The 12756-nt window shown below is 41.6% G+C and overlaps 1 protein-coding gene across 1 annotated transcript in view; it reads right to left on the reverse strand.

Annotated features, from left to right (window-relative positions):
• plxna2 (plexin A2) overlaps positions 1–12756 on the reverse strand; it is a 206482-nt gene that overhangs the window by 85202 nt on the left and 108524 nt on the right. Inside the window, exon 5 of the mRNA XM_027145200.2 lies at positions 12478–12578. Coding sequence (XP_027001001.1) covers positions 12478–12578 — 101 coding nt within the window. The remainder of the gene's footprint in view (positions 1–12477; positions 12579–12756) is intronic.

The raw sequence follows: 12756 nt of genomic DNA on the forward strand, positions 1-12756 counted from the left end.
AACCACCTCCACCCTCATGACACCAGCAGACAGATGAGAAAAAGATTTACTTTCTTTCTTTCATCCAGATTTGTTTGTGTGTGTGTGTGTGTGTGTGTGTGTGTGTGTGTGTGTGTGTGTGTGTGTGTGTGTGTGTGTGTGTGTGTGTGAAATAAAGACCAAATGCAAATATGAACATTTCCAGAGTTTGAATGAGAGAAAGGTTAATATAAAAAAAATAATAAAGTGGAGACCACAGTGAAGGAATCATGCAAAAGCGAGAGCACGAGAGCAGACGCAAGAGAAAAGGAAAGAAAGAATGAGGAGAGCAGATGAGGAGATAATAATAGATGAGGGGAAGGGGGATGAAAAAAAACAACTTGATAGAAGTAGGTGAAAGGAGAGGAGACAAAATAGGTGCAGACGATATGACAGAGATGATGATGCTAGAGGAGCAGAGATGAGAATGAAAGGATAAGGGAAAAGAGCAAAAAAGTCAGGGACGATGGACAAACAGAGAGGTAAGAAAGGAGAATTGAAGAAGAATCGAAGGAACGGAGGAAACGGAACAGTCTAAGTCTGGGGTCGGCAACCTTAAACACTCAAAGAGACATTTTTACCCGTTTCCCACAGAAAAAAAATAAACACAGGGAGCCACAAAACCCTTTTGACATCTAAAATGTAGATAACGATGCATATATTGTTTTTTTTACCTTTATGGGAAGTATAGAAAAAACTGTAGTGTGTTGCATTTATGAAAGCAACGAACTTCTACCGAGTAAATGAAATTTTATTTCTGCAGGCAAACAAAATTATTTTGAACAGTTTGAACTAACCTTAACAAAAAAAAAGATGCTGGGTTGAAGTTTACTTTCAAATAAAATGTCTGAGTCCTCTTCGTATTCATGACATCAAAATTTTAACTTGCCGGCTGCAGCAAACCAAAAATGCGTCTGCTTCTGTGTGTCCGTTTCCGTACGTCGGCAGTTATGATGCATATTTTGAGCGACAAAATAATAATTAAACACAGTTTATTTTAATGTTACAAGACCATCATAATCTTAGAATTTAGAATTAGATTTTTTAAAAACCTAACTAGGCAGAGCCACGGCAGAGGGATGAAAGAGCCACTTGCGGCTCCGGAGCTGCGGGTTGCTGACCCCTGGTCTAAGTGATAAAACTGATGGAGAAGTAAAAGAGAAAAGAGAAGAAGAGAAGAGAAGAGAAGAGAAGAGAAGAGGAGAGGTGAGAAGAGAAGAGATGAGAAGAGGAGAGGAGAGAAGAGAAGAGACGCATAGAAATATATAGAGAGATAGAGAGCAGATAACTAACTCGCTAAAGAATAGCCGATAGAGCACTCTCGCCGCGTCTCTTCACTCCCTCCTCTCCTCCTTCCCTCCTCTCTCTCTCTTCTCTCGTCTCTCTCTTCCTCTCCTCTCCTCTCTCTCCTCTCTCTCTTCTCCTCTCCTCGCCTCTCCTTCCTCGCCCTCTCCTCTCCTCTCCTCTCCTCTCCTCTGCCTCTTCTCCTTCTCTCCCTCCTCTCCGCTCCTCGCCCTCTTTCCTCTCCTCTCCTCTCCACTCCTCTCCTACTGCTCTCCGCTCCCTCTTACTCTCCTCTCCTATCCTCTCGTCTTCTCTCTCCTCTCCTCTCCTTTCGTCTTCTCCTCTCCTTTCGTCTCCTCTCATCTCGTCTCCTCTCCTCTCGTCTCCTTTCCTCTCGTCTCCTCTCCTAGACAGAAGAGAAGACACACAGCACGTGTGCTTTACTAATAACTTCTCTTTTCCCAAAACAGCCATGAAAACAAAATTGCACTGAGCTCACAGCACCGCAGCCTGTTTCAGCTCTCTCGGCTCTCTCATCTCCATCTCCTCCATCTTGCCTCCATCACGACCATAAATACACCTCCATTCATTTCAGTGGTGTGTGGGAGCGAGTAGATGCTCTGCCTTCTTACACACACTGAAATCAATATGTAGCTGGGAGAGCATTTGCTGTACTGATAGATGCAGTCTCAGGGTTGTGATCTACACTAACGTGGACTCGTGTTCGATACGGAGTGCAAGCTGGACCATGTAATGACCTCGTTGTGCTGCTTATTATTCCTGCTGTGATTAGTTCTGCTTTCACATGGATTCAGTTCAGTCATTAGGGAGCTTGAGAGGGGGGGTGGGGGGTTGTATAGTATTTCTTTGCTGTCAAAATGGAAATTAAATGCAAGTTGTGTTTTACTCCAGTTCCCTCCAGTTAATAATTTAAGCTTACAGCTCAGGTGAAGACCTGAAGAAGAAATCGTGTCAGACATTTTGCCAACTTTTAATGTGATATAGTGACTTTAATGTTAGATTAATTAAACAGATACTGCTTATAATACTAGTCTATTACAGTGCTATCACTAACACACACACACACACACACACACACACACACACACACACACACACACACACACTCACACACACTCACACACACACACACACACACATTCACACTCAAACACACTAACACACACACACACACACACACACACACACACACACACACTCACACACACACACACACACACTCACACTCACACACACACACACACACTCACACACACACACACACACACACATTCACACTCAAACACACACACATTCACACTCAAACACACACACACACACACTCACACACACACACACACACACACACTCACACACACACACACACACACACACATTCACACACACCACACACACTAACACTCAAACACACACACACACACTCACACACCACATTCACACTCACCACACACACACACACTCACCACACCACACCACACACACACACACCCACTCACACACACACACACACACACACCCACACCACTCACCACACCCACACCCCACACACACTCACACCACACACTCACACCCACACTCACACCCACACACACCCACCACACCTTCACACTCAAACCCACTAACACACACACCCACACCCACCACCCACACCCACCCTCACACACCACACACACTCACACTCACACACACACCACCCACACCCACCCCATTCACACTCACCACACCACACACCCACCCACACCCACCACCCACCACTCACACCACACACACACACACACACACACACACACACACACACACACACACACACACACACACACACACACACACACACACACATTCACACTCAAACACACACACACACACTCACACACACACACACTCACACACACATTCACACACACATTCACACACACATTCTTTTGGACTGGAAAAGGAAACCTGGAGAACCATGAGGAAACTTCCAAGGCACAGACACAGACATTCTGCACACACAGACAGAGGCATGACAGAAGCAGAAATCTAACCCCCGACCCTGAAGGTGTGAGGCAAATGTGCCAGACACTGTGTCCACCTGGTTTATGTTAATACTGACATTAATACTGTGAACTGATCACACTCACTCTACATCATTCATCAATCAAATCATTAGAAATGTGATTAAGTTAAGTTTAGGATAAGTTATGGAATTGAAAAGAATCATTTTATAGAGACCACCTTTTTCAGTATTAATGGAGTTTTTCTTTAAGAAAAAAAAAAGACTTTTGTTCTTTATTAATATGTGTATTTGGGGAGGTTTCAGTGGTGATATTACACCTCCTGGTTAATGACTAAAATGACCTGCCTTTACAAATCTATACATTCTATACAGTTTAATAGGATTAAAGAAGTAGATATAAGGGGGTTTCATTGGATTTGGTATTATCTGATCCCCATTTATCTTGAAGGTGTTTTAGAAGTTACTGGACTCTTCTGGAAGCTCTTCATCAGATAGCTTTCCTTCTACAGTACCTCATGCTTTGTGGCGAGAAAAATCTCTCCTGTTCTGTCCCATTTAGTTTTGTTTTGTTTGCTGTATATATTAAATGTCTTATTGTTCTGTGTAATCATGCCATGTCCGAGCGAGCACTGTACGAGTATGCACTTTCCTTCACAGAACCCAAAGCTGCTGTATGACGGTAGATAACAAAAGGAACTGTGATGACCTCTGACCATGCTGGAGCTCAGCCAATCCGATCTCTGGGATTAGTGTTCTTTGTTGGTGAGATTAATCCTGCCAAATCCTAAAAGCAAAGTTTTCCACCTCCTTGTTTGATCTCTCTCTATAGCTCTCTCTCTCCCACCCTCTCTCTCTCTCTCTCTCTCTCTCTCTCTCTCTCTCTCTCTCTCTCTCTCTCTCTCTCTCTCTCTCTCTCTCTCTCAGCATATTTGAATGAGATATTTAAGCAGTGTGTGATCAATCGTGAGTGTCTCTGCTCAGCATTTTTGCGTAAATTGTGAAAACTTAGCATCCTGTCAGCGTTAAAGTGGCATCAGTGTAGAGGAGTGTCGCTGCTGCTGGAAATGTAATACGACATATCAGGTATAAACAGAGAGGAAAATGAGATCAATGAAGATGTGGATGCCATCCAGAAACAAATTACTCAGAAGCATGTGCTGATGATGAGAAGCAAGTGAAGAACGATACAGGAATTGTACTATTAATAAGTGGATGTGGAAGTAAGGTGAAGCTGATCGCGCATCAGAGTCCAGAGTCTTCAGACTCCAAAGAGGAACAAAATGGCTGAAAAATGTTTCCCAATTATTCCAGGAAGATGAATTGATTTTGTGCAAATTGTGTGTTTTCTGAACTGGAGATTTAATGCTTTCAGAAAACTGTGAGTAAGCTAAAAATACTGTCAGTTTCATATTTTTCTAATAAAAAACAGCAAACATCAATAAATAAACAGACCTTATTTTTTTCCCATAAGTGAAATTATTACTAAACACAAACGGCTAGGGATTATAGCAAAAGAGCATACGTAGTTAAAAAAAAGAAAAGAAGTAAAAAAAAAGCTGATGCCATGATTCTGAAGACACAGCAACATGAATAAGTTAGAGAAGAATGATTTGTGTGAGTTTGCCCTGAGATACACGGTTCTGGGTTGTTTTTTTTGTAATATGTGGAGAGGATGCGCTTTTGAAAATTCTTTTGAAGAATCTTTTCATTTTAAGGTGTTGTTTTGACTGTCCAGGATTTAAGCCTTAACCTGAATCGCACCAAACCTCATTCTGCTTTCTGAACGAGTCTGATTGAGATAATGGAGACACAGTTTGCAGGAGAGCCGGAGAAATGTTTAGAAAGGTCAGTGACCGGTACGTGAGCTCGCGCTTGATGTTATGCTGCATTGTTTTTATAGCTTGATCAGTTGAGTGTATTCTGTATTTGGTGCATTTCCTTTTAGGTTTCATGTGTTATAAGCAAATTATAAGCAAATGTAATGTAAAAGCACAAAGTGCACCATTAAATTATTTATTTGTTTGTTTGCCTTTTTTTTTTTTTTTTGCAGTACACCCACAACATTAAAACAAACATCACTAAAACTAGTAAGTGGTAGCTCCCTGGTTGAGGCATTGAACTGCTTAGAAGGTTAAGAGTTCAAATCTGCATCTACTGCCACAAATCTGCCACTGCTGCCACAAATCTGCCTCTGCTGCCACAAATCTGCCATTGCTGCCACAAATCTGCCACTGCTGCCACAAAGCTGCCTCTGCTGCCACAAATCTGCCTCTGCTGCTACAAATCTGCCACTGCTGCCACTGCTGCTACAGATCTGCCACTGCTGGTACAAAGCTGCCACTGCTGGGCCCTTGAGCAAGGCCCTGGGCTCTCAATTGCTCAGTTGTATGACATTGTATGAAGTCAATCTAGATATCTGCTAAATCCTGTAAATGTAGTAAAGCTGAAGGGAAAGTGTGACATTTTGAAAGTGTGACAGAAATGGATGCCCCTTCCAAGCTTTTCTTTGATCTCAGACAAGAAACAGACAAAAAACTCTTTATACAGATTCAGAAGTTGTCTTGTCAGAGTCTAATAAAATTTGTCAGCAGTCAGCTTTCAGTAGTGACGAGGAAGAGGAAATTCCTCCTAAAATCACGAAGCAGGCAGCTGACATACTTGACAGGGATCTGTCTATAGCTGAGCTGCATACAGCTCTCAGAGGCATGGAGAATGTGGACACGTCTATGGATGATCACCTCCCAGTTGAGCTTTATGTTTTTGGGTCAGTGTTATGGCAAGACTGCATGATTTTCTTCCAAAAACAAACAAACAAAAGGAATATTGTCTTGATCCTCTTGACTGAGGCTGAATTCGTGTGGTTCGGATCAAATATACCTGTTAGAATTTTAACTGTATGTTATGAACATATATTTAAAGACTATTGTGACTGCAATAACATTTCGCTTCTAATGCTTTTATTGTTGTTCAACACCTGTATTTTATAAATCACTTCAAAATAATGAACATTCATTGAAAAATTGCTCCACTTCAGTTTTTTCTAGATTTATGCCAATCACAAAGTAAAGTTTTATATATTGTTTAGGATTGACATTACAAAATATGCTCTTATATGCTTATATAAGGACTTTCATGTATATATATATAGTTTATTTATGTAGTGCTTTGATTTATTTGACCGGATCAGTTTAACCCATACAGTACCAAAGGGCCCTAAGAGTGAACATAACACAAGGGTTAAGTGTCCATGTGCGGGTGTTTATGTTCGGTGTTCACGTGTCTGCCCCGCCCTTGTCTCTTCCTCCCTGCCTCTGCACACCTGTTCCTCATGTGTCAATTGTCTTCTCTATGTAACCGTGCCGCGTTGCCTATGGCGGTGTAAAATCCTCGTCCTTGATCTCGTCTTGTTTGTTGTCTTTGTCATGTTTTGTCGAGGCCTTGGCCCTGTTTTGTGTTTTTTGTTAATAAATCCAGTTTATTTCACACTTTCATGCATTTGGGTCTGTTTTTATCCCCACATTGCTGACAAATTTAGGGTATTTTAGAAATGCCCGGGCTTCATTTGGACTTAATGTATGATGTTTTAGCCATTCTGAACATTTTGGGAACGAGTTGTGAAAAGTGTACTTAAAGTAAACAGTGGATTACGTTCAATCTTTTAAAGTTTTGAGAGCTGTTAGACTGGGCTGCTGTACTGTTTAGCTATTGAACCACTGTAGTGCAAATTAAGCAGAAGAAGAAGAAGAAGAAGCTCCAAGCTTTTTAGAAAATTGGGGTCAGATGTCTGCAATATAAATGCCCAGCTGTGCGAGAGTGGACAGGTAGGGAAGTGAGGGAGGTTTTAAATATCTGCTAGTGTATCTGGGGGATATAGCTCCAGCTACAACACTGCAGCAGCCAACTGATTTAACACAACCTGTCTTTGTTCATCCAGAAAATGTGTCAACACAGAAAGAGATAAGAGCTATATGTGTTGTTACACAGCTTTCCTAACACTGGAGTTACATCAGAAGAGTGCATGCAAGCACTACTGTGTGCTCAGCACTAAGGAAGGCAAGACCTTTCCAAAGGAAATCGGTCCTGAGCCGTGGGATGTGGGAACAAGCCACTGTTTAATTTGGAAATGTGTTCTTACAGAGATTGTGTGAAAGTGCTTAGAACACCTTGGCATGTGCAGAGTCCTTGGCTTGAGCAGAGGGCATGAAACAAACCAGCGTTAACTAGGCGAGATGTGGCTTACATTGTGTTAGAAATGGAAAGTGCACTTATTGGAAATTAATCTTAATAGCAATCTTCCCATGCAGTTTGTCATCCTTGGTTTTGAATGTGTGAGAAAAGAAAGGTCCATATGAATTATTTCCTTCTCGAGACAGGCAAAATATGCAATCTGCATAATTTAAACAACCCAGTGACACCAGGACTTGTGCTAAATTTGAGCTAATTTCTACAACAGTATGCGGGACTTGGCAAAGTTTTTTTAATGAGCTGCTACAGAAAGTGTGCTGTGTGTCTACTGATGAAGATATCTTTACTCTACAATCTTGGAGAAAGTAAGGGATAATTAATTAGGGGAAAAATTAATTTTCATAGAGTCAGTGATTGCATATCTATCTATCTATCTATCTATCTATCTATCTATCTATCTATCTATCTATCTATCTATCTATCTATCTATCTATCTATCTAGATATTTAAAAATCATTTTTATTAAATACAACATTTTAGTGTTTGTGTCATGGAGAGACTCTCTCTCTCTCTCTCTCTCTCTCTCTCTCTCTCTCTCTCTCTCTCTCTTTCCCCATCCACCTTCTGCAGCCTGTGAATGTCCTGAATAAGGACAACAAGCGGGAAAATTTTTAGAGCTTGAGCTTTGGGAGCGAGTGTGTGCATAATGAGGACCGCGTCTGAAGCTTGCTCTTATCCACACCCATGAGACTCGAGTGTGCTTGAGACAAAAGCATGTTTGCAACTGCAATCTAAATGCTGGACGCTTTTGTGTGGCCTTGGCGTGCCAAAATCAGACTCGTTTCTCTGGACGTCACCCGCTACACTGCTCGCTCTTTCTTGTACTTCTCCTTCTTTCAATCTTCAGGCAGCAGCTGCCGGTAATTACAGGGGCCATCAGATGAGCACACCATTCTGTGCTGAGGTTCGAGGTGGGTGGGGGCAGGAGGGGGAGGTAGAAAGAAGCACTAGTTTTGACCACCTTCTTAACTATGTTGCTCGTCGCTTGCGCTGCATCATGCTAATGTGCTGCCATGTAGCTAATTACAAGGCCCATAGCAGCACCAGAGCACTGCTATTGCAGGGGAGGTCGAATATGTAACAGCTGAGAGAGAGAGAGAGAGAGAGAGAGAGAGAGAGAGAGAGAGAGAGAGAGAGAGAGAGAGAGAGAGAGAGAGAGAGAGACTCATTCACAGCTTCAAAGGTGTGGGAAATTATGCATGGAGAGCCATCTTTCTTTTTGTCTCCCTCTTTCTTTCTTTTCTGTCATATCCAGTGTGAGAGACACTTAAGGGGTCTGCAGGAGTGAGAAATAAGCAGACATGAGCCAGGAGATGAGAGTAGAGTGGGGAAAAGCGGGAGAGAAATGAGAAAGACAGCTAGAGAGAGAGGAGGCTAATTTCATCAAGACAAAATAAATGGTGGAAAATGTGCCCGATGTGCCTGCATCTGAGGCTGGGGGAATGATGGCAGGCAGGAGGAGAGAGAGAAAGGAGAGGAGAGAAAAAAAAACTGTAAGGAGAATGAGAGGGGAAAAGACAGTGATACAGAATAGACGGGAAACTCTGATGTGTTGCCATGCATATCAAATTTAAACAGCTATGTTTAATCAAAAAATAAAAAAAAGCTAAGTTTTGCTACAACAAATGTAAAAAGATTTCAGGTGACACAGATTTCCAGTTTGTCCTTGTAATAAATAGCTCCAGTGAAAAGGAAAGAGAAAAGCACTGTTGGCTGACAGCATGTTGTATAATTTTTATAAACTTTCGCAAATGACTCCATATAGAATATCATAACACAGTCACATATTGTGTGTGTGTGTGTGTGTGTGTGTGTGTGTGTGTGTGTGTGTGTGTGTGTGTGTGTGTGTGTGTGTGTGTGTGTGTGTGTGTGATTCCACATCGTTGAGGACACCATGACAGGTGTGTGAACACATATGAGGATCTGTGTGACCTGAGACTAGGTGTAGGTGTAGTCTCATCACTCATATAGAGAGAATATTTATAAATAAAGGAATTTCTAAAATAAAAAGTATTTAAGCAGACAGAGACCTGCTCTGGCATGCTGATGCTGAAGAGACACACTAAAGCACCTTGCACTCGAGCTGTGATTTGTCCCTATTGCGCCGCAAGGGCTACGCAAATTACTTTAAGTGCACTCTTCACAGTGCTGCCACCATTAGGAAAATGCTAGTAGCTTGAGCTGACTGTTATTAGGATGAAGTGGTGTTCGGTGTGCCATGGGGAAAGAGACAAAAACTAGCAAGATACACAGAGTAATGAACTGCAAACAAGAAAACAGGATACATACAGTATATTTAGATAGAGAAAAAAGGCATCTGGTGAATTTGGATATTCAAATTAAAAAATGTATTTGATGCATTTGAACTTGCTGCTAAGAATTAAGCAGATGAAGCTGGGTGTAGTAACACACATGAGCCACCAGGTGACAGTGATGGACCCTACGCTCTAGTGCTGGGGGGCTACTGTGGGAGTGTTTACTTTCTTACAATGTAAACTTACTCTAAAGTGCAAAAGTGGAACAAAAAACGGGGGGATGTATGAACCGAAAAGCTGTTCTGCACACATCTGATCAGCAGAAGCGAAACAATACGAAAATTTGTGTTCGTATCTTTGCTAGCAAACTCACTTCTGCTTGCTGTGTGTTTAAATCTGAGCGAAACCGTAACAGTATTATGACTTACACCAAGTAATTTGAGATACAGTAAGATAGAAGATCCTCCAACAATGCTGATAATCAGATAAACTGCATGTGTGGGTTTAGTGTCAGCATGTTATTTATAAATGTGAAGTCACAGACATGGATCTTTATCAGTTCATTATTCTTTTAACTGAGTGTCCAACAGAAAAAGCATAGGCTATCCATGCCACATTTCTTTAAGGTTCATATCATAATTTATTTCACATCAATACACTGAAGAGTTCTGTTTGTTTTGTCTTTAGCTTTTTTTATTATTATTATTATTATTATTATTTTCAACATTTTGTATACTTATTCGGAAATAAGGATTTCATTTTGTAAGTCAACATTCCAAACTACAAGACCATGAATCCTCTACAAGACTCTTCCTCTTCAAGCCTGAAGGAACTGCATATTTATGAAAGCTCTCCATCAAGAGTGGTGCTTAAAATGACATGCTAAGAAAAAAGAGGTTCCTCAAGGGTTCTTTGAGGATTCTTTCAGTAAATAAATGGTCATATTGTTAAATTCAAGTTGTAAGAGGAATAACAACCCATTTGTTTCTCTGTCCTTCCATCCATCCATCCATCCATCCATCCATCCATCCATCCATCCATCCATCAGTTTGTCCATCCATCCATCTATCCATCCATCCATACATCCATCCATCCATCCATCTATCTATTCATCCATCCATCCATCCATTCATCTATCTATTCATCCATCCATCCATCCATCCATCCATCCATCCATCCATCCATCCATCCATCCATCCATCCATCCATCCATCTATCAATCAGTCCATCCATCCATCCATCCATACATACATACATACATACATACATACATACATACATACATACATACATACATACATTTCCTGTAGCGTTTATCCTACGTTTATCCTAGGTTTGCAAGGAGCCTGGAGACTATCCCAGGCTTGGGGTACCAGGCAGAAGACACACTGTGTCAACCCGTTGCAAGGCTCATTTACACACACGCTAACATATTACAGACAATTTAGACAAGCCTGTCACTCCACAACACATGTCTTTGGACTGGGCATGAAACCGGTGTACACATGGGAAACCCCTCAATGTATTAGGAGGGCATGCAAAATTGTCAGAGGCGCAAAGCAATCATTCTAACCATTAAATCCCTGTGCATGCTGCCAAATTAACTCAGATTTTTAAGAAATATTCTTACTTAAACCTTCCAACCACTTTATTAGAAACACCTGCATCTCTGCTCATTCATGCACCAGCTAATCATGTGGCAGCATAAAATGGTACAATAAAGGTCAAGAACTTAACTAAGTGTTCATACTAAACATCAGAATTTGGGGAAATGTGTTAGGTTTGACATGGTTGAGTGAGGAATATGTGATAACCACTAAGCCACATTCCCATCAGGTCATTTTTCAGCATTATTTAAAAAATGGCACTTCCATAACCACATTTAACTTCCAAAAATGTTATCTACAGCAGCATGCACCACTAATTCAGCTTCACTGAATATGTTCCCTCTTTGCTTTCACTACTTCCTTTGAATAAACATATATAAATAAAGGACTGGCAGGAAGGAGCTTGTGTTCACACTGCTGAAGCTTCAAGAAGAAGAAGCATTTATTGTCTCATATACAATACAGCAAGGTCAGACCTGATACAGCATCCCTGGGGCAGAGAGGGTTGCGCAATGACCCAAAAGTGGCAGCTTGGCAGCGTTGGGGTGTGAACCCCGATCCTCCAATGAACCCATAACCTTAACCCAAGTTTTTGCATATCCTTATTGTCAAGCTGGGGTCAAAGCTCAGGGTCAGACCTGGCATGGTGTCTCTGGAGCAGGCAGGGCTAAGGGCCTTGCTCAGGGACCCAACGTTGATAGCTTGGCAGTTTGGAGGCTTGAACACTAACCTTTAGATCAGTAGCCCAGCACCTTGACCGCTAAGCCACCCCAACCCCACCAATAACTGCTCAAATCATACAGCGTTATCAGGATCATCATTAGCAGCATTATATGTGCATGGGTAAGGTGCAAATACTATAAAGCATTAATATAATCTTTTATTCAAATTGCACCAAAAATGCTGCGCATGCTTCTTATATTCAAACAAAATGCAATTATTGAAGTGATAGAGTGACTGATCTCAGAGAGACTGACATGACGCGTTCTCTGTTTTTGTTACGGTCTAATCGACAGCACAGCGAGTGTCATGTAGAAAGAACACTTACATGTTGTGCAGCACACACCAGCCGCAGTGCGGGTCTCCAGAGCTCAAGCACTCGTGACACGTTCCGTACTGCTCGCACGACTCGATGGGAACCTGCGTCACCTGTGAAGATCAGACAGCAACTGTCAGGATGTGCTCACCCACACACATGTCCAGTACATACATGTCTAATCTGTTCCAATTAGATTAGATTTAATTCACAGATCATATGCGTGACACAATCAGAGGGAGTTCATCGAAAAGTCTGACTGAAGTGAGAAACGTGAACTTTCATTGACTT

The sequence above is a fragment of the Tachysurus fulvidraco genome, chromosome 23 (assembly GCF_022655615.1).
Source record: "Tachysurus fulvidraco isolate hzauxx_2018 chromosome 23, HZAU_PFXX_2.0, whole genome shotgun sequence".
Lineage (NCBI taxonomy): Eukaryota > Metazoa > Chordata > Actinopteri > Siluriformes > Bagridae > Tachysurus > Tachysurus fulvidraco.